The sequence below is a fragment of the Apteryx mantelli genome, chromosome 5 (assembly GCF_036417845.1).
Source record: "Apteryx mantelli isolate bAptMan1 chromosome 5, bAptMan1.hap1, whole genome shotgun sequence".
Taxonomy (NCBI): Eukaryota; Metazoa; Chordata; class Aves; order Apterygiformes; family Apterygidae; genus Apteryx; species Apteryx mantelli.
In genome coordinates this window covers 50,903,677-50,926,997 of record NC_089982.1, presented here as the reverse complement: position 1 = coordinate 50,926,997, position 23,321 = coordinate 50,903,677, and the positions used below count along the sequence as shown (strand labels likewise).

Here is a 23,321-nt window from a genome sequence, read left to right as displayed (position 1 = left end):
GGACCAGATGCAGTTAGAGAGGTAGAGTCTTAATGCATGGTTGGATAAATCATGCAAGAAAAGGAGCTAAGTTTCAAGAGGAACTGGAAACATTTTTGGAATAGAAAGAACATACATAAGAAAAATGGGCTTTATCTAAATAAATTTGCAGACAGGCTATGGACTTAAGTTAAACTTTATACATACATACATATATATTATATATAAATTATGTATAGGTATATGTATATATGTGTGTTTTAAACTAAACAGTGGGGGAAGGCTGACAGATGAAGAAGAATGTAAAGTTTGTCATGACACATCCTCTCTTGGAGAGGATCATCATACCCATAATATTAAAAAGATATTAAAACATCCCCATGATATAATACTTGGAGTATCACAAAGTTTGTGGAAGGTCAGATATTGTAACAGCAGACTACAAGATGGCATAGAAAGGACAGAGTCGCTTGCACGTGTATCAGGTAGGGTGCTTTTTGTTAAAGAATAAACAACTGTTTTAGCAAATCACACAGGATCTCATGAACTGTTTTTCAGGCTTAAATAGGAAGAGTATGGACTAGGACTGTCGTATACTAAGGGAGACTAGAAAAGCTACAAAAATAGGAAATACAATGATAATGGGAGGCTTCAGTTGCCCCCACGTGAATTATATCATGCTGCATGATGAAATTTGCTGAGGAACTAAATTTTCCGATGCCGTGAAGGACTTCTTTCTAGGCAAAGCTTGTAAGGGAACCCACAGAGAAAAAGCGGCTCTGGGCTTGGTCTTGGTCGGCAAGAATTTAGTTCAAAATGTTACATTCAAAATGCCAGCAAGCTACTACGTGACAGCGATCATAATGTACTCAGATTCAGCATTGTTTCAGCAGCAATAAAAGCCAAGGGCCATTGCAAGTGTTTAATTTTCCAAAGAAAATCTTCATGAAAATGAGGGAAAAAATGAATAAAATGGTGAGAGGCAGCCAAAAGTGTAAAATACTTGCAGGTGGCATATAATTCTTTAAAGACGCTGTAGTAAAGACTCAGAGTAGTTGCATGGCATCAGTCAGAAATACACAAAAGAACCAAGCAGGCTAAAAAGCAAAGTAAAGGAGTCCAGTACAAGTAAAAAGTCATCTTTCATAAAGTTAAAGCTTTGTCTCCAAATGAGGAAGGTGGAAAAGAACATAAAATCTGTGTTACACACAATAAGGTAGGCCAAAAAGAGTCATGGAACAAGTTGTTAAAAGTGTTAAGTAATAAATCCTCTTTGCAAAGCATCAAAAACAGGAAGCCTGCTGATGGTTGATCCATGCATAAAAGGAGTGCCCAAGGATGATAAAGTCGTAACAGAAGAGTGAAATGAATTCTTTGAGTCTCTCTTCACTGAGGAAGAGTTTAAGGAGGTTCCCTTGCTCAAGGCTTTTTTTTTTTTCTTTTCTTTTCTTTCTTTTTTTTTCCTTTGGAGTGAACCTTTTTGAGGATATCTCCCAAGCTGAAGTAGGAGATGAATGAATAACAAATAGATGGGATGAGGTGATATCTTTTTCAGGAGTTCCAAAGGAACTTAAATATGAGATTGCTGATAACATTATTACCTGTTGTATGTACTCTGTTGCTTAAAAGTGCCTTGGCACTCCAGGAATAGAAGGTGGCAAATGAGATGTCAGTTTTTCAAGGTTTCTAGGGTAACCAGGTACTTGGTGTGACTTGATGTGACTTTTGTTGAGAAGTTGTGCATCACAAGTCTGGTGGAATTCTGTAAAGGCGTCTTTGAGCATGTACATTGGCTAGTGTGGTCTGGTTGGTACAGTCCTGGGTTTTCCTTGGGCCTCTGGAGATGATCTGGCACAGCCCGGGGTCAGAGCAGGGCCAATTTCAAAGCTGGATCAGGTTGCTCTAGGTCATAGAGTCACGGTCAGTTTGCTGAGTGAAAGGAGGTTGCCAGTGGTCCCCTTGGGAGTCTGTCTAGGATCCATGCTGTTTGAGGTATCCAGAAAGGCATAAACTGTGATGTGACAAGTTTGCTGGTTGTGCTAACTTGTTCAGAGTAGTAAAACTGAAAAAGCTGACTGCAACAATGTCAGAAGGATCTCATTATATTGAAAGTCCGGATGTAAGATTGCAGATGAAAATCAGTACAGACTAAAGAAAAGTAATGCACAGGGAAGGGAATGCAACCCTAACTTTACATACACAGAGATGAAGTTTGAACCAACTATTTTCACTCAGCAAAAAAAAGCATAGATAAACTTATGAAAACATAAGCTGTGTGCCTTGTAGCTGCTAAAAAAGGAGAGAACATGCTAGGAATGATTAGGAAGGAATAAAAAATGAAATGGAGAATATCATCATGCCATTATAAATCCATGTTGCTCCCCTCTCTTGAATAGCATTAACAATTTTTGTTCCCCCATCTCGAAAAAGGATGCAGTAAAACTTGATGAGATACAGAGAAGGGCACCAAGGGTGATCAAGGGTATAAAACAGGTTTTGTGAAAGAAGTGCTAGACAGACTAAGACTAGCTTGGAAAAGAGGTGACTGAAGAGGATGTGAGATGGTTCTGTAAAATCATTAGTGTCATGAAGGAAGTGAATAGGGAACAGGGAATAATACAGATAAACACAACCCAGATAAAACGATTGGGAGGTAGCTTCAAAACAAAAAGTGTTTGTCATGCAATACGTAGCTAAATTGTGGGGCTTGTTGCCACTGCCTGCTACGGATGCCAAGAGTTTGCGTAGGTTCATGACTGATTAGACAATCTGTGGAAGAGAAACTTGCTATGCAACTCAGCAGTCAGAACAGTTCAATTTCAATTTTTGACCACTGAATATCCACAAAGAATTACTGCAGACACTGATCAAGAATTATTTCTGAAAACTCATAGAATTATTTTCTTCACTGCGAACATAAGAAATGATCTGTTTGTAAATGACGTAGACAAGCAAGACTATGTATTGCTCTTTGTTATGTGAATCTTGTGGCATAAGCTATTATGAAAATTCTGAAAAAAAACAGTGTTTCTGTGACGATCCTATTTAATAATCTATGCTTGTTAACCTGACACAGGCTACACTCAGGTTAAGTTCATCCTGTGTTCACTTAATGTTACATAGAAGTCTGATCCCAGCAGAATTCTTCTGAAGTTTGAGGATTAGAACCTCGATTATAATTTGTGGATCTTCAGTATTGTAAGTTGTGTTCTGTTTGTGGATAACTCGGACAGAAAAAGACGCGAAGCTAATCATGTATTATTCTTTCTGGTATGACTTACTTATCTGTGTGACTAGTTAAGATTGACTCTGGAAAACTCCATTCTTCAAAGGCTTACAGTGATTGTGATATCGAGGACATAAAACATAAGATAATGTTTACGAAGTTTTATTGTAGCTTATGATGCTTATAAACTGCGATTAGGATAAAACATTTTCTCTTTGGTTCTGAGAGATCCTAGGTGCAAAACCAAAACAAAAAATAAGAAAACACAAAACCTCAAACCAAAAAGATTCTGAGTACAGTGAATGAGAAGAACAGATTTATTAAGCTGTGTGTTCCTCCTTTATAAATGACATTATGGACCAAATCATTCCAATTATATAATTAAATTAAATAATTTATTCCTCTGTTTCAGAAGGTTTGTTGGGCTATTACTGAGGAACCAAGTAAAGGCTATTCACTGACAGACTGTAAAACACTTCTAAAACTTGTTCTTCCAGCTAGTGCTGGGTATGCTTTCAGCTTCTTGTGAATTGCTGAAATGTTACTGATTTTTTTGAATGAACTAGTGAGAAAATAAAGAAATAGTGAACTAGAAAGTAATACTTGGTTTCTTATGCGTAATATACTGGAAGTCCAGGTTTTGTGTGTGTTGGAAGTCTTCTGACCCCTTTGCTTGCTTGGGGGCAGATTGCGACAAATGCACAGCACACTTTAGTACAAAGCAGGCATTTTTTCTTGTTACAGCCTGGACACAGGCAGCCAGGAGCAAATCCACCTGCATGTGATGTGTTGTGTCACCCAAGGTACAGAATTAAGTCTTAACTTTAAATGGTTTCTGACATTCAGTTATTGCTATACAGTTTACTAGCTTTCTCCATGAGCTTAGAAGCAATAATTCCCATATAAATGTGGGTTGGTTCTTGCCCCTTAAAGAATGGAGCAGAGTACAGTTTCATAGTTTTTCAGATAACCTTTACAGGTTTGGTTTTTAGTTACCAGCATGCCTGGTTTTAGGAATGGGGTTAAGTTGTGGCAAAAGTATTTAAATTTGTCTTAGTTTGAACTGCATGCAACAGTGGGTGATGTCTAACCATCTTCCTTTTGCTCTTAAATTATTTTAAGTACTTTTAAAAGTGATCCATGCTTAATATTGGTATAGGACAAACAAAGGGAGGATTACTTAGGGTTTGTTCAAGAAAGTCATAAAGGGTGGTTAAGTTCTGCTTTTTGATATGTACAGAGGGATATCTGTAACTTGAGGAGCTTGATGACTACACAGAAGATGAAATCTGTCCTGTAATATTTGTATTGATATTGGACATCACTTGATGGCCTTACAGGCAAACCTCTTACAGATTTAGCCATGCAAGATAATGCCTTACTTCATCAGTAAGTTGAAGTAGCAGCAAGACATTTAGATCTTTACATGCATTTGGTGCATATACGTTACATGCATTTAGTGCATGGCGTGAGCTTTCTGGGCATTTGGTGTGCTGGCTGCTCTTTTAAGATATTTTGTTAAATTGTACAAATGTGTTTTATATGCAGTTGTGAGGGGGAATCAACTGGAAAATATTGAATTTTGAATTAAATCTGATGTAACATACATAAATTGTAGAATCAAAATGAAACAATCTCCCCACCAAAAACTTCCTAAAATTGTAACAACATCTTAAAAAGTTTATGTACAATAAAATAATACCACATTAGGAAAAAAGGGGGGGGATGGGAGACAAATGTTTTAAAATTACTGAAAGTTTTCTTGCTGGATCTGAAATCCAAACACTGTTATGTTAAAAACCTGAAAGCAAAACTTGAGGATAAAATTGAAACCAAGTATAAACAAAAGTGAAACTGACTCCATTGGTTTTCATTTCCCAGTTGGCAAAAATGAAAGAATAAACACAGAGGAAATAAGCACGAGAGCTGAACTTGAAAAATAATTTCTATTTTATTAACTCATCTATTAGTAACTTTGACTTTTACATGACAACATTCTTTTAACAGGGTATATGATAAGGAGTAAGAGTTATTTCCCCTGAATATCCAGGTGACACTTATCTAGTGGTCTGTGTGGTAACTTGCAGTATTAAAAGCAGTCTGTTCTTCATTTGTGGAGGTTAAATGCTGTGACAACTGTATAGACAGAGTAAAATGAAGGTGGTGACATCAGTATGATGAAAGGGAATCATTCAGCTGGTAGGTGTACTTGAAATTTATGCATGTTAAGATTTGAGTGGTTGATAGGATCGATTATAAAATGTGTTTTTTTTTGTTTTTTTTTTTCTTCACCTTTGGGTCATCAACTTAGATCTGGGAAAGATCAGCAGTAACCAAAAGATGTTGTCAGATGTCAGCTTTGCTGGTCACATGAAATGACTGTGAATGGTTTCACTCAAGTTCCGTGGATAAGTCTCCAGTTAGAAGATCCTTTTTGACATTGACAACTAATTGGCATATTAATCAAAAGATGGCCAAACACTGGGTGGCCATAGAAGCTTGAATGGTCTTCTCATGTGTGGAACGCACATTCCTGGCCTGGATTGATGAAAATGTTTGTTGGGTTTGGAGGAGAAGCTTGGACAATCACTGCTTTGCTAGAGCTGTAGTAGGGCAGAATGACAGGTTTTAATTCCAGAGATTTTATTCTGACACATTTGACAAGAATTATAATCAAGTGTATCAGAACTAAATTCTTTGGATGCCAAAACTGTTCAGAAGATTTGAGATTCATGAGGGAAGCTGATGAAAACTGACTTTGTTTAGTTTAATAATATTTATCTTGCTTAGGTCAGAAATAAAGATGAGTTCAGTGGTCTTACTCTAGTTCAGTGGTATTTTAGGAAACTACCAGGATAGAAATAGCTGCTGCATATCAGAAATTGAGGCTGTCTCACTGCTCTTAGTCTCTGAACAACACAAAAATTTTAAATTAAGAACACATTTTATAACCAATCCCAGCTATTCATATCTCAACATGAATGAATTAAAAAGTCCCTGTACGTCCTGTGGCAGTGGAAAGAGCAACATTTTTATAAAAAGAAGGGTTACGTCATATTTTTTCAGCAATCGCCAGTATTAAGGACTTAATATTTAGTACTTCTTTAAATGCAAGCCTTCAAAGTGTGTGTACAAAGGGAGGAAGTTTCCCTGTTAAGTTCTCCGGTGTCAACCAGTATCTCTGTAATAATTAATTCAATTTATTTTTTGTGTTCACACATCTGCTTCTTTCATGGTGCTATTTTTGTAACCATAAAAAAGTGCATGTGACAGACATGTTTCCAGCTTGCAGTTTGGATGATTCAAAATATTCCAGCCCCCAAGTCTGTGTGTTTTGTGGTCTGTCTTTAAAGCAAGCATTCTAAGTAACAGGAGAGGGGCTTTTTTTTTTGCAGATCCCAAAGAGCGTATATTTTTCTTTGATAACTAAACTGTTATAGTCAGGTATTAGTGAAGGGAAGAATACTGATTTCTTGAAAGGGCTGACTTGGTGCTCACTGCGAGGCTAGGCAGGGGTAGCTTATGCCTTTTGCTCTCAGATCTGGATGCTGTGCTAGTGATTAGAAGTTACTGTAGCAAAAGTATGGGTGTGGGTTAGCTATTAACTTCAGTGGTAGAAACTGCCTTTGCCCAGACAATAAAATGAAAGCTTTAAGCAAATATTAAATTGTACTTTAGTGTAGTGTGCAAATAGTTTTTGCTGTGTGTTGCAGAACAGTATGTTATACAAACAAAGCTAGCTGTGAGAAACAAGTCAAATCTGAGCAAGGTGGATTACATCAGGTTCAGGTCATGGCCAGCAAATGTGAAAATTCTTCCTTGAACACATTTTGCAGTGTTCACTACCTGAAATAATTTTTCTGCCTCTTTGAGCGCCTTTAAAATGTAACCATCTTCTCTGTAATCGTCTTCTCTGTAATCTTGCCTGAGCCTCACAAGCCACCAGCGAGGGAATGCTGAGATTAAGGGCTTTTGTTTTACAGTGCCTGTTTTTCCTATATGTAGCATCATCCTACAGAGCACTGTTCATGCATTTGGTCAGAGAAGTGGTAGACAGGACAGGGAGATAAAGACCACCCAGGCTTTAAAAAGTATTTTTACAAGTTAAGATCCTGATCTTGCAGATACTTGCACTTATAACTGGTCTTATTTTTTTCAGAGACCAAGTTTCATGTAGGAAATTAGGTGTGCTTGTTAAATATTTTAGCAATGTCTCTGGTAAATCTAGTCACGGAGCAGTTAGAGTGCACTGAACTTAACAGAGCTATGGAGAGACTTAAAAAATGCTGTTGAGTTGCATTGCTATGACAAAATAAGTAATTCTTGATAATTGTTTGACACTTAACAATCTTCTATTTTTCACCAGCCTTGAAAATTCCTTATGAATCAGCTGTCAAATGCTGAGTTTTCCTAACAGCTTTTAAGATTGCACAGGGTTTGGCTTCAGTGGATACTGACTGACACGGCTGAGCGACATCAGCTATTCAGGAGTGAATTCTTGTGTGAGCACTTAATTCCAGAATAAAATTGATTTATTTTGGGATAACTGCTCCCATTGCAAGGAATTAATTATTCCTTGACAACCATGCCAGCAAATTTCTTACTGTAAACAAGTCCTTCCCTAACTTGTCTAAGGGAAGTACAGACATACTGCTGAAAAATTATCACCTTTTCTTCTAGGCAACTTTTTTGGAAAGATAGTTAGCCATTGCAGATATTGAAAGCAAATCTTGAGCAGTCATCAGAGGTAAAACAAATAGGTAGAATTTATGGCTGTATTGCACTCTCCTGGAGAAGGTGGCAGTAGAAGAGTTTTCTGTAATCATATGCTGTAGACTCTCAGTTGCGTAGACCCATTGTCATGCTGATGCCATCAGAATCTGGCATCTCCATCTGATAAGACGTGGGAAGCAAACAACAGAAACCCCTGGGAAACAGTATCCTTTTAAAGTTGAAAGTAAAACAACCATTTTGTATTCTCACCAGATTTGCAGACATCCGTGTGTGCCCAGATGGTCGTTGTAGCACAAATACTGCAGAGGTGGTCTTTAACAGTCTATTTCATCTTAGTCTGGGCCAAATTCCCAGGTGATGCAAATCACTGTGATGCCAAAGTGAATGGGCTGAACGACTGACATCAGGTATTATTTAGTGTTATGATAATGTTGAACGTAGGAGCCAGTGCAAAGGTAATTTTATAGTAGCTATTGAGAAGCTGAAGCATTGTTTCTCAATGGCTAAGTCCAGAAACAAGAATCAGCCTAATGGTTCTGGTGCATTAAAATAATATGGCTTTTCTTCATGTCAGTTCTAGGCTGCAAATCCAATGGCTACCTTTAAGGATGCCTGAGATCACTGCAAACTAACAACTCATGTATCTGCTGCTGAGGGAAAATAAGCTTTGCATGGAAACCAAAAGAAGGAATCTGTTTTGATGTGTAATGTCTGTATCCCAGCCAAGGCATGTTAACACCCTTTGGGTGGAACAGAAATGCTATAGGGCTGATGAAACATACTGTATATAACAGCATGAATTCCCATTGTATGTTTTCCTGGGCATGTTTATCATGCAGTCCATAATGCTGATTTCAATACATGTTTGAGGTATTTGCTGCCTTTTTTTGTTTGCCTTTGTTTGCTGCCTTTTTTTGCAAGGTATGTTGGGTTGGTTGGATTTTTTTTTCTCCCTCCAGCCCTTGAGGACACAAAGATTTTTCTTCTCTTTACCTTTGTGCATCTTTCCTGTGCACTGCTGCATGAGAGAGGGGCAGGCTGAATGGGGCATCCTCCCTCCTCCATCTACATTGCATCTCCCTGCAGCTCTAGGTGGGCACCTTAGGGTTAGGCACAACCCGCCCTTACTAAGAAGAGGCTTGTTGGTAGCTATTGCTGGCAGTTGGGTAGCTATTGCTAGCTTGAATCCATTGCAGCCATGTGGGTTCCCAGTTGTGCTGCAGACCCACAGAGCATTCCTCGCACCAGCACTGATCCTGTTGTAGCTGTGTTGTGTTTGGCTTGGGAGCCCAGGGGAGCACTGGGCTGGTTGCCTGTGCAGGTTCTTTCTAATGGGGCCAGGTCATGCCTTACCCCAGTTTGCCTACCCGGCTCTGTAGGGACCTGCTCCTTCCCACCCTGCCTACTCTCAAATTTTTGTCTTTCCAGCCGTTATGGAGTCTCCTCCTTCCTGGAGACACCTGAGCAAATACCATACAATTTTTCCTGCCTGTGGTGAAGTATTTTTCTTGTTGATGGACAGGAAGGATATAGCATGCTTATGCCATTTTTCTTTGCTGGTGCCGCCGAAGTATTACTAAAAGTAAAGAGCAGGAAAAACACTGGCATTGCTACCGTGGGGATCAGAATTCTGGCCAAGCCCAGGAGCTGGGTCTGTGGAGCAGTCGGTCATGGAGTACATTTTAAATGGAAGAGAGCTCAAGGCAAGAGGTGCTTAGCAATAAGAAAATCAGCCAGCAGAGTTGTGACATTTCCCCAGTCCCTGTTTAATAATGTATCACTGATGGGGTATTCCAAAGGAACAAAAGAGGCACCATTCATACTTTCAGATTAAAAGACCAGAGAGGGTAGGTCTTGCCGCCTGGCTACACAAAAGTCTAGAAAGTCTTTCAAAGAGTTTTATGTACTTTCTTGCCTCTTATCTCTATTTGACAACTCTGAAAGCTTCAGGGTTTTATTTAGAACGCTTCCTTAACCCTTGCAGCTGTGAGAATGGATATGCCCAGTTTTTCTCATTTGCTAGTGTTTTGCTTTTGGTTCCAAAAAAGATATGTATATTTGTGTAATTTGGGGTTATCAGAAAGAAGACATGTTAATTCTGCTTCTGCAATGTCAGTGGCAAGTTTTCCCTTTTCCTTTTGGCAGGTGTGACATGTGCCTGGGCAGAGGTCTGTCTGGAAACTGGGGACAGGAAGATTTCATGTGTGTGAAATCAGAGCAGCTGAGTTAAGCGCAGTTCAGTTGTATGCATTTCAGTTAAAATATTGATTACGTTCTTGAAGTATTACTGACCAGGTCATGTTAGCGGGTCTTCTTACACAGGAAAAGTCTGAATTTCCTGAACCTTGGCATGTGTTAGAAGTATCTCAAATCCAATACATGAATATAACAATATTTGAAGGGGTAGAAAGTAAATTGGTACCGTAAGCCCATGGCTTCATCCTGAAAGGTCTTTTCTGCGCTCACTCTGAGAAGCTTGACTTCCAAGTAGGGCTCTGCACATACAGTTAAACATGTACTTATTTTTCAAATGGGCCCCCACAGTGCAATATTTGAAAAGACCCAGGGTGGTCCTATATGCAAAATCCTACATGATCAAGGGACAGAATTTTGCTCTAAGTATTGCTCTGTAAAGTAAGATCATGTTTCTTTATATCCTGGAACAGTCTTGGCACAGGGACAAATTCAGAATCCGGTTCTCTGAATCCTAAAATTAGAATATGGTCTCATTTCAGCATATCTGTTTGGTCACACAGGGTGGTTGATGCTTTTCTGAAGTGCATGAGCATTAGCAAACACAGAGAACACTTTAAAAGATTATTAGCAAGCATGAATACAAGAGAACCTGCTTCTCTAATACTGTCAGTTCTGTATTTATAGAGAAAAGAGAAATAGTTACCCTGCAAAATTCTGTGCAAGTCCTCTGGGAAACATTTTTTTTGCAGCTGTGCAGAAAGACTGTGATCTACTTCACATACACACCTCAGAGCATCTTATCATGCCTTCCCTTCTCACAACTATTAACAATATTTCCATATACTGGCAAATCTTTTAACCAGGTACTTTGCAATGGAGGAGGAAGATTCCCCCCCGCCCCCCCCTTTTTTTAGCTTCTGCAGAAATATATATATTTTTAAAAAACAGTGATATTGGAGTAGAATAGTTTGTGTCTTTTAGGGATAACCTTTGTGTCTTTCCATTTATCCAGATGCTGACAGAACGAAACTGAAGGGAACAGAACATCTTGTATTGTTCAGATTTAATACATGCCATGCCGTTGCTTTCACTTTCTTTCTGCAGCTGCTCTAATTCTAGTGAAGAGCTCTTCGTTCTCAAAGGTTATACTTTCTGTATGGCAGTAGTGTTATCTGCTGTCATGGAAAAAAAAGTCTAATTTATTGGCCAGCAGAATGTTTTAGCAGAGAGAGACTACAAGCTCTACTGAACATTACTGAATGAAACTATCTGAAACTATATATATATACATAGATTGTAACCCAAACATCATTTACATTTTTCTAGTATCTTTTTAAAACATCTAATATTTTCTCTGATATCTCCTTAAAAATAAACCAATGATGTGAATTTCCTTCTGAAGAGTCTTACATAAAGCCTTACCTCTTAGCAAAATACATTTTACAAAGAAGTACAGAGCTGAAATTCAGTATGACTTGTCACATTTTAAGGATGCTTTAGTGACAGCTACCTGCTTAATGATCTTTGACTATTCATGAAAAACATTGTTATATCTGTACTCCTGTCTCTTATACTATTGTGACTCTTTTCTTTCAGTTGTCTCTCTCTTAGGAAGTTGACTCCTTGTATGCTTGACCACAGGCTGCTGTTGTGATCATTTTAGTATAGAAAGTTCATTTTTAAATGCAACATGTGGTAGTAGAAACTGTGTTCCTGACTGGCCTCCTCCAGGCTTCTGAGTGCATAACTGAGTTACGCTGGCCTGCCTTCAGCAAATCTTGTGCTGTCTTTCTTCCACAGCACTTTTCCTCTGAGTCACGTCTGCAGGATTAAGACAGTTTATAGCTTGTCAGGGAGTAGATTCCACCATGTTTTTCTGGTATCTAGTTGCAACAAAAAAACTGAGCTGACTGCAGAGCTAGCATGACTAGTACAATAAATAAACCTTCAAAAATGGGCAAAATAATCAGTTCATAAACTGTGGTGTCATAGCATCCTGTGGACCACCCTTGTTGCATGGGCCTGGGCTCCTTGCAGACTCCCCTGTGGCCATTGAAAGCCTGCATTTCGGAGAGGCCCTGCAAGCCCCCCATGTCTCCCCGGCCTGTTGTTCTCACTGCCTCCCACCCCGTGGCCCCATGCCAGTGGTGCAGCCCAGCAGAGCCGGGTGCCTCTCTCCCTCTGTCCTCTTCTTGCAGGCAAATGCTGCTGAGCTGAGGTTAATGTCTTGCATGCTCAGCCACTTCTTTGGGAATCATTTTATTAATATCTTAATTTAAGCAATCACCACTGAGAAGACAGCAGCCCCTGACTCTGGCCCCCTTTAAGAAAGAGGTGGGTGACAGGAATGAGCAAGAAAAGGGAAATGATATCCTCAGAGCTATCAGCCTTAATATATTTCTAAGGCATATGGTCAAAAACTGTGGTTTTTTAAGATTGGTTGTCTTGTTAAGAATGGCAAGCGTTCATAAAATGAATTCCCAGTAGGTAGTTCTACTTTCACATCTAAATGAGTTCTTCTTTTGTTGTAGGATAGAAAAATGCTTTCTTAGCTCCCATCTTCATTAGCAGTTGATTGTGTTTCTTGGTGATTATTGTTCCCCTCCCCCCACCATGGGATAATTATAAACCAGAAGAAAAAACAAATGAAAAGTATTTTCAGCATAATGCCAGAAAGTTTGATTTCATCATGGGTCTCTGGGAGCGATAAGTGTTTTCTTGTGCTCTCTCCAAAGAGATGTTAGAGGTCAATACAGTCCAAGTTTGAAGCTGTGAGTTAAAAACAGGGAGGCTTCATTAGTACTTTTGGATTAAGGAGTTTCTGCCTTTTCCCTCCAGCTGCTCATTCCTGCTCCCATGCTCCCTTCTCAGCTGTGCTGTCCCAAGGGTTTTGAACAGGGTGAGAGAACTGATCCGGGTTCAAACAAAAACCTTACAGAAAGAGGTGTAATTTCTAAGCCTGACGAGTTGCCTGACTTGTGCACAAAGCTGCCTGTGCAAAGAGTAGCGTTAACATGCTGTAAAATTGGGATAGGCCCAAAGGGTGGAGGCGGAGTGGAGGAAGAGGAGCTCCTTCATCGCTAGCACAACTGAAGCTCTGCTGTCCATGTGCAGCCCCAGACAGCTCCTCCAGGGTCTCCCCTTCCAGCCCGGGCGTCTCTGAGCACAGTCTCAACTTTACCAGCGCTCTCCTGAGGCAGAGGAAGTTGGTGCCAAGTGGGCCGTTTTTCTCCCTGTTGACCTGGGTGCTAAGGTTCAGACTAACAGAGGTGGCTACTGCAAAGGCTTCTGGTGAGGTTTGCTTAGGCCAGAGGATGGGTACCTACAGCCCATTAGCTTGAAGGGGAAGCCAGTAGAAATTGGATGCCTTGGCAGCTCTGAAAATACTGGTAGGACTCTGTTTGTCCCTATACAAAAAATATAGGCACCTAAACATACCTTATCACCCTTGGCTCTAGATCTGAGTGGGAAGTACAATGTTAATGTTGAACAGAAATGAGAGATAGGTATATAGGTGCTCCCTGTTTTATAGGCCTGCTTAAGATTATAAATGTTAATGTTTCATTCTCCTGGAAAGGGTCAACTGTTTTTGCTTTTTACCTTTCTGCTGGGTAAACACTAGTGAGAAGCTGGAGTGAAGAAACTTGGCATGCCTAGTGTTTTGTATGGCTTACCTTAGTTCCTGGCTTTGTATGTGTGTTTTATAATTCATGCGTTCTGATGTAGGGTGAAGCTGGCTTGGTGTTAAGTGCTGGCCAGTGGTACTTTGCATGCCTTTGCTGTCTCTTTTGGAGGATTTCAGAGGTCTTTACAAACCGAACTACTTTTAATGGCACAAAGTGGTTGTCCCATTACTCACTGATGACTTTGGATTATCCCATATGAAGCTAAAGGAAAAGTAAAAACAACAAACCAGCATGGAAAGGAACTACCAGAATAAGACTCTCAAGTGCACCCGTCAGCCCCTGTTGCTGTAGGAAAGTCTCAGAGGAAAGATGGGAATTCAAATGTGAGACATTAGGAGTCTGCTTGCCCTGTGCGTTTCGGTCAGGGACACTCCTCTGAGATTTCCCCCCTCCCTTCCCTTAAGCTCCATGGGGTTTTACTATGCAAGCCCTCCTCAGGGTGACCTGTTGAAAGAGGAGAACGTCCTCACTGTTTTATGGCCCTGTTTGAGACTATAAATCTTAATACTCTGTTTGTTAACTGTGTTGCACATCGTGAATAATTTATATAACGACATCATGCCAGCCCTAACCCAGAGAGGAACCAGTGGAAATTTAACTCTTACACCTTTTTTCTTCCATGTAATTGTTTTTAATAAGGTGCATTAACTCTCCTAACTCTCCTAACAGTAAGTGTTATACTTACTGGAAGACAGTGTTGAGATACAGGCTGACAGAGGCTACTTTTAAGGCACTGTAGAACTTGATGCATCTTACTATACAATAAAACATGCATTTGATGGATCTGGAGGGGAGATGTGGCACCTTCGTTTCATTCAGACAGTTGCTAGCTACAGTTGACTTGGTATTTTTGGTTGCAAAGGAGCTGTTGACATACAAGTGTCAAAAAACATAGTATGTTTTAGTGCCCATGTGGTCAGTGCTGTCCTGCAGAGGAAGGGTCTGGGAGTGTCTTCTGAAGACACCAGCATTGTTTTCTGCAGCACACAGGCTTAGGGAAGCACGGGGTACCTCCTGATTAACAGGAGTGTGCTGTGTTCACCCCCTGTGAAAAATGTTTCTCCAGAAGATGCCCACAGTTCCCTCCAGCTGGACATCATCAAGGGTTATTTTCAGTTGGGTTTGGCTTTACTTTCAAATAAACAAATCTTTAGAGCTGCACTCTCTTCCTCTCTCACAACCTCTTTGCTGATTACTTCTGATTGATTTGATTTGGTGTGGGTGATGGATGTGAAGGGGTATACTGATAGCAGCAGGCTAATCCGAGAAGACTCTGATGCTGCTGAGAAGGAGGTGAGCATGGCAGCGTCTGCAGGGAACAGCTGGAGTAGCCCTGAGGGACACAGTGGGAAGAGGCAACTCTACCTCACCAGTTCTGTTTCCTTGCAGCAGCGATGCTGGCAGCTTTCTCACATCCTGGAACACAGTGCTTTTTCATAGAGACAGTTTTTACTTCTTCCATGGGTTAACTGCCCCAAGCAGGATTTGTCGCTACTGCCTTAAAGATTACTTTTTTGCCTCTTGGCTAATTGGTTCATTCAAGTAGGCTTGAAATTGTGTCTTAGAGGCTCATTAGCCAGAAAACAAGATGTGTCCCATTGCTAAGTAGGAGCACTCGTATGTTGAATTCTAATGATTATACGTAGTGTTTCCAGGAACCGTGTCAAAGTGCACATACATTTCTTCATATAATTTCTTTAAATATATCTAAAATGATAGTTGCTTGTACATGTGTCTTCCTTGACAGATGAATAGAAATTTACTTTTGTTTTTAGTACATTGCCATTTGCATTTTCCAGCTTTGACCTGCTTCTAGTAGGAGGGTGACGGTACTGAGTGATTGAGAAAAGACAGCTAGTACATAGGGGTTTCTAGCGAAAAGCGGAGCCCACTTTGCCATGACTCAGAGAACAACTTCACTCACGGGGCTCACACGCACTGGGGCTTTGCACAAGGATTCAGCTATTGTCAGGTTTATTTTTTTGCATCTGAACCTCATCTGAAAGGGACCTGAGCAATTGCAACTGTTTTCTGAGTTATTGTAGAAATTCTTAGTCATTGGAGGGGGTAACTGTGGAAAAGGTTGAGGCTGAAACTCTAGTGACCAGCTCCACAGTGATAAGGAAAATGCCATTATATTTGCTGAGAAATTAGTGTGAGCACAATTGCTGTTAAATTCTCTGAATATGTCAAAGAGCCTTATTGTTGTACTCAGGTTTTAATTCCCTATTAGTTTCAGGAAATACATGTCCTCAGAGCAATGAGAGGAAACTTCGAACGCTTTCTTCCTCTCGTGCTGGGTGTGGACTTGGTACTGCCTAATTGTTAGTCTGTCTAAAGCCTGTACTCCCATAGGAAAAAAGAACAAACCCCTTTACATTTGTGTCATTGCTGTGTGCTTTCAAATATACGGCCTAGTCTTTTTTTTTTCTGTTTTTTTTTTTTTAAGATCAAAGGTGACAAGAATAGCAGAGCAGAGAAGTACAGAATGATGCAGAGAACACAGATGTAAAGAAGAAAGGCGAGAGGAAGGAGCCCAACCTGGTGTAGTGGGGAGAAAAGAAGAAGCCTAAATGCAAGTACTTGAATGTGGAAATGATTCACTGTTGGCTGCTTAACAGGAGTTTAATGTGGTGCTTTGATCTGCACATAGTGGTGGTTGGCACTTTCAAAGAGGTGCCTGAGATAGGTTAATGTTTTTAAAATTTTCTGTCTCAGGTTCAAGACTTTGGACTCTAATGTCAATAATTTACAGGTCTGAACAGGGAAATGGCATCAGGGTCACGTGTGTGTCCGTGTGTGTGAGAGAGAAAGAAGTTAGTCTGAGTCTTAACTGAATAATATAACGTGTCCTGGTGCGGCAGAGATGGCTGTAGACCACTCACTTCCTAGCTAAGCAGTATCGAAATGTAAAAGAGCAGCTAAAAAACCCAGTGATTGGGTTGATCAGAGAAAGCTGAGGAGGGCACTCCTACTCAGCTAGAACCAAAGTTGTCTCATAAATTACTGGAACGTAAAATACTTTTTCATAATCTTAGTCAAGTTCATGGGACAGAAACAGCCATTTGAAGACACTATAGTTAGTAGATACAGCACTGGTACAGTGATGTCTCTTGCGCTTTTTTTTTTTTTTACATTTTTTTTCCTTGGCAAAAAATACCCTCCTGTGCAAATGCAAGTACATGGGCCAAAAAGAGGTCTCTTTAGGAGCTTAGTTGATTTCCTTTGTGCCTCTGGTAGGCTGCCTCCATCAGCAGAAGAACTTTTGCCATTTTGATGAGTCTTCAGTTAAAAGGGTTTACTAATAGAGGTATACTGGAAGACCATTTTCTATGGTAGAGAGGGCTTTATTATCTCAGTTGCTCTTGTGGGAGGCTCCCCCGCAAAGTTAAAGTCAGTATTATGTATATGGTTATTACATGGCTGCAAATCTTCAATAAGTATGTCTGTCTGTCTCTTGGGCTGAGCTGGGGGAACTGCAGTTGTGCCTAGAAAACAAGTAACATTCTCCCCTGTTGTCTTCAGCTCCTTCTAACACAGGTAATAATGCCTGTCGAAAGAATGCGGATGCGCCCGTGGCTGGAAGAACAAATAAATTCTAACACAATACCAGGGCTGAAATGGCTAAATAAGGTAAGGTCCATGCGCCTGTGTGTGAGCGTGTGTTTGCTACATGGATAGTCTATAGCAGGGTCTGAGTTTGGGTTAAGTAAATAAGTGTTTCTGATTTTCAAAGGGGCTATGTAGGGAAGAAGGGCAAAGCTGAATGCTTCCTGCTGAACCTGTTCTTCTGGCCTTACCTTCAAGATTTGAAGCTCTTTGTATTTGCCTGTTAGATTTGTGGCTCGTTTGAAAGCATTTTTCCTTCTCCAACTATCTGTTGTTAGAACAACTGTTCTGAAGACTCTGTTAGGTTTTTAAGCTGGGAACAAATTGCTCACCAAGTAGTGTCAGAAGGATTTGAACAAATGCTCTTCTGAGGTGGAATAGTATATTTTTCATTAACCTCTGAGTTGAAGTGATGATCTCCTCTTTCAGTCACATGTGAATTCTCTGATACTTCTCAAAGTAGTGGACCTGTGAGAAAACAGGATAACTTTTCCTGTACCAGACCCAAACCTAATATTTCATGTCTGGAACTCTTACTGAGAGTGTTAGACATGCAGAGAACATAAGCATGGGCTCCAAAATGTCAGCGCTAATGAGATTTTTTTTTTTAATTGGCTCAATAGAACAGAGTGTATTTGAGACTTTGAACAGTAATAAACCCTGGAAATATTACACGTACTCTATAGTATGTAAAAGATTAATTCACCACACTGAAAAGAATGAAGCAGTTCTAGCTACAAAAGGCAACTTTATTATTGAAATGGTAGAAATGTACAAAAGTAAGTGCAGAACCATAGGAATAGCCAATCTGGATAAGACACTGGTCCAGTTAGTCTAGTATCTTCTCTCCACTAGTATTAGCAATGCTCAGGTGATCATTTTCAGAACTGAGGAATGACATTAAGATATTTTTTTATTTCAGCTTTCCAAGCTAGAAGTGTTAGTGGCCATAAAATTATCAGGAGCCCTTTAAATTTCAGCTACACATTTTGTTTCTCAGGAACTTCCTGCATCAATGACTCTCACATGCTGTGGCTGGGTAAATAAATATTGCTTTATCCATTCCCAAGTTAGCTGCCCTGTGAATTTGAGTAGGTCCTTGTTCTTGCATAATGGGGTCACAGTTAAAAAGGAGGGAAGAGACCGGTTTTAACTGTTGTCTTTGTAATCTGAATACCACATTCAGGTCCCTACCGATTCTTCTCCTTTGCCATCTCTACCTCTATGTCAGTTGTCTCCTGCTGACAGCCCATCTCTAGTGTCCTTCCCTGGACATTTCTATTTGATTCTGAAATGGTTTCTCTGTGCCTGATAGGACACAGTATTTCAGATTCAGTCTTACTGTTAAATTAATTGTCCTTTTTTGTAGATTACTCTCACTTAACCTTTCTCAGTACACCCCAGAAACATACTTGCTTCCTTTGCTCTGCAGTGTGAAAAGGTTGCCACTGTGCTAAGGGATTCATTCTTCAAGTTCAGCCCACCAGTGTATAAAGGCATTTTGCAAGGCATATCGTGTCATGTAATGTTTACCACTATCCTGATCATGTTGTTACAGCAGTTTCTGCCTGGTTCTTCTGGCCTGAACTTTTTGCATGCAAGAGCTGGTTGGAAAGTTTTGTCCTTAGTTAGTATACTCTATATTGACCAATGCTCGTCTTACAAATACAGTATTTTGAAATTGGATTTTTTTCTAAAACAAAGTCCTGGCTCCTACCAGAGGGAGGATACCAGGCCAAATGGCCTGCATTGAGGTTAATTAAACTGATTCCCTACTCCCACCTTCAGATTTGACAACCCGTCTGAGTTGCCTTTATTGTGCTCAACAAGCTAATTTCATTTCTGAGTGCTTCTGTTTAAAAATGTTTAAACGTTTGTTCCAGCAATGAATCATTAAACCAAAAATATTTCTATTTTTACTGCAAGTCCTGATCATAAACAAGGCCATGCATGGAATCTGTGAGAAAGTATCATATGCATCACAGCTTTGTGTACACACAGAACTGACTCTGAAAGTAGTAGGATTTCAGGACTTATATTTTTAAATCAGAACTTGGTGTAAATCAGTTTGCAGTAAAAAAGAATGTGTGTCAGATTAGGAAGAGAATGGCATTTTTGTGCACAGCTTTTGAAGAAATAAAATTTAAATACTACAGGAAGTAATATTCTAGGTTTCTCATGGGCTGTCTTTTCTTGGGGATTTTTTTTCTTGGGGATTTTCCTATACTAGAGGAAGGAATTAAACCTCTCAGTTAAAATGACAAGTCAGGTAATGGCTGACTTATCTAATCCCTTCCTCTACTTTCAGCTGATCACATTATTCTTCCTGCTTTGTTCTGCACTGCATTGTTAATGTTTTCCCCTACAGAACACACTCCTCTGTATAAGGCTGGAAAAAAATAGATGAATATTTGTGCGCCTCCCTGGTGAAAATTTTATCCTGCTGAATGGCATGAAGGACGAAGGGAATTTGTTTACCTTCCCAGAGAGACACAACTGGGAGGCATGAGGGAAATTACACAGTTGAGGAGAGGGTAGAGGTGGTGTGAGGAGGGGGATGATGGGAGGTCAGTGTCCCTCATGGATCTGCAGAAGGAAATTTGAGTGGAAGCATTCAGAGTAGCTGTAAGAGGTGCAGAGAGGGAACCTGCTGCTTTGGCTGTTTGGACTATTACCATCAAGACGATGTCACTACTTAAAACACTATGACTTTCTAGCTAGTGTGTGGTCTCATGCTCACTCTCCTGCTTGGGGGATTTTGCAGTGTTAGAGTTGCAAGTGTTCAGTATTGTTTTCCTCTTCCTGCTTGCTTCTAAGAATGTGACACCTTTTCCTTTTGATGTCCCCACTGGAATCTGGTAGCAATTCCTGTTTTGCTGCACTAGTTTTGTGGGTTGTGCTTTTCAACTTTAAATGAGCCTGATTTTCAAAGAAATGCAGACTTCTGCACAAATGTCCAATGATAAAGTGCTGTATAAGGCAGCACACAGTTGAGCAGGTCTAATGCTGTTCTGTATCTTGTAGTATTCTCAAAACAAATGGGAAATCATCACTTCCAGTATGGACAGCTGCACAGAACTTAATGGAAAATCTTAAACTTCAGGGTTTGAAAGTAGCCAGGCATTCTGGAAAATGGAGGGAAAAGCTTTGCTCGGTAGCAGACAAAACAACAGCCAGAGCCAGAATGTAGGAGGAATAGTTTAGAAAATAGCAGAGGCAAAATAGAGCCTGTACATAAATTGGGGTTCCTCAGTTTGTTCTTTTGGGATAAAGAAAGATGTCGTAGGGGGTTCACAGCTGGTTATGGAAACCTGCCAAGGCATGGAGACACTTCCATATGGCCAGAGAGGGAAGAGACTCCTCGTGTTGTGGGTGGTTGTTGATTAAAGGATTCAGTGATGTATCGAAAATACAGCGGCAGTAAGGACAGAAAGTGCTTTCTGATAGTAGGACAACAAGGAGACTGTTCCAGGGCTATCGTATTAGCTTGACCTGGGGCAGATCCTGGCTGCAACAGGTGATGTTGAGTTCAGTGATTCACCAAAACAGCTCTGTGACTTGCAGCAGTGATTCCCTGAGTGAGGATGGAGGGGGCTGAACAGTGCTGAAATAGGGCTCTGCAGGTGCAGCTGAGTCTAAGGAAAAGCAGTGACGAACCTTTTCCTATTAATGCCATTATTAATAAGCACAGACCCAAGAAGGATATGGGTAAATGTTTGATAGTGTGTGTTTTTTGTGTTAGTACAGATAGGTGAAGTCACTTGCTGAGAAGAGCTTTTGGTGAAATTGAGAAGTAATTTGTTAAATAAAAAGAATCTAGGTAAACTAGAGCAGAACACATGTTTAGGCTGTGGAGTTCATGGCCATGTGGTGGTGGTGTGGTCAGCAGCCTTGTGGGATTTCGAAGAGATTAGATATTTTTATAGCTGATGACAAAATCTATAGTTTTTATGTATATACAATTATGTATATATTAAAAAGTTATAATACAGGTAGATATTACAATTTTTTATTTATATTATAGTTTGCTATAAATCCTTGTGCTTCAAGACATCTGGAGTTAGGGAGAACTTTCTGTAATAAACAGACATTTAGACTGCTATTGAAAGGGTCCTTGCACATTCCTTTGAAGCACTGAGTACTGTTGACAGTGACAGGGTGCTAAACTTGATATATCTGGGAGTCTTGTTCAGTTTGGAAGTCTCTATAGGACTTTTTGAATTATCATGCAGAATATGAAATCAATAGTGTAGCCTCTATAGCATTGTGTAGGATGGTTCAAGCCTCTCCCCATACCCAAACATGAGAAAACTTTTTAATCTATTCAGTTCTTGAAGTTCTTGTTGATAGAAATTGTTTTCTGTGGAGCTCTGTTCCACCCTCATTGTCCACCCGCAACTTCTACTTGGGGAAAGAGGAGAGCATCTCTGTAGGACGATCAAGTATAGAGAGGAGGAGGAATGAAGAGGCAAAAAGGACATGAGAGAAGTGATGGGAATAGAGTAAGAGGAAGAATGAGGGTGTGAGAGCTGGAGATGGAATGGGGAGGAACATGTTAAATCTGTGCTTTCACCAAACTGAAGAAAAGAGGAGGGGAGGTGAGAAGAGAATAATGCAGTTCTAAACAAGTGAATGTAAGCGACAGAAAAGTTTGAAGAAAAGAGCTGAAGGTTGACATAAAATGCAGGCTCAAAAAAAGAAAAGATCACAGAGAAAGGAAGGAAAATAAACCCAACCTTGGCATTTAGTGAAATATTAACCAGACAGACAAGGAAGAATAGCAGTTGTTGAAGGAAGGGGAAAGGGCAAAGGATTCATCTCACCTGACCTTAGACATCTGCAATACAGGTGCTGAAATGAGAGCTGCCTGACTAGAGTCCTTTGTAGTCAATGGAGAGAAATAGGCATTTTTGGGATGTGGTTCAGTTGACAGAGTTCGGGTGGCTGCCTTAGGAAGAGGCAAATTGTGCCCTTAAAATGCTTTTCTCTTGTTGATTATGAAGGGAATCTAGACAAACTGTGATGATATTTACAGTGCAAGTTGCCTGCATTTGAAGTCAGATAAGATGTATCACCTTCCCAAGAAGGAGGAAAAACCAAGACTGCAGAACAAATTCATTTTACATGGCTTTGCAGAAATTAACATAATGTGTTCTTAGGTAACCCTTTAGGTCAGTACATAGGAATTAATTCCTGTGTTGTATGACATAAAACACATCTGACCCAGGATCCATCTGGTCCAATAGCCCGTTTTTGATGATGGCCTGTGCTAAATGCTTATGGAAGGAGTATAAGAAATATGACAGGTGTAATAGGATTCTTCCCCTTCCTGTGCTGTTCGAGCTCTGGAAACTGCTGGGCTCCCTGAGCTGGAGTTGCATCCCAGAACTATCATCTTTAATAGTCACCAATGGATTATCTTCCATGAGTTTCTGATCACTTTCTGAATCAGTTTATACTTCCACCACATAAGGCATGCCCTGATTTAACTACCTGTTGTGTGAAAAAATTCTTCCTTTGGATTGTTTTAAATCCACATTTCAATATTTGCAGAGCTTGTCCCAAAGTTTCCAAACTAAGTTCACCTACCTTTAAACCCATGCCTGCACATGGGAGTCCTGTGGTTTTTATCTTCACTTGAAAGATATCTATATTTGATGTATTCAGATGACCCATATGCTCGGCTTATTAATTTTAGAGATCCTTTTCCTTCACTGTGCTAGTATTTTACTGGCCGAATTCTAAATCCCTTGAATTAGCTCTGTTCCTATGGTTGTTTATTTTCATATTTGATTTTTCTAATCATAAAAGTGTCTGTGCTGCCAAAACCAGCCTTCATTTGAATGTTTAGAAATGTGCAGCACTGCATGTTTTGTCCATGTGTCAGCTTG

General features: G+C 40.0%; 1 protein-coding gene across 5 annotated transcripts in view; it reads left to right on the top strand.

The window, feature by feature from the left end:
• The window catches only part of IRF2 (interferon regulatory factor 2), a 46,777-nt gene that overhangs the window by 3,030 nt on the left and 20,426 nt on the right, over window positions 1-23,321 (top strand). For 3 of the 5 annotated variants that reach the window (XM_013942140.2, XM_013942136.2, XM_067297960.1), the window contains exons 2-3: window positions 16,271-16,396; window positions 17,347-17,454. In XM_013942140.2, coding sequence (XP_013797594.1) covers window positions 17,368-17,454 — 87 coding nt within the window. In that variant the 5' untranslated portion in view covers window positions 16,271-16,396; window positions 17,347-17,367. Of the gene's footprint in view, window positions 1-8,203; window positions 8,347-14,123; window positions 14,145-16,270; window positions 16,397-17,346; window positions 17,455-23,321 lie in introns of those variants that run through there. The other 2 variants (XM_013942137.1, XM_013942139.1) reach the window with 2 other exon arrangements.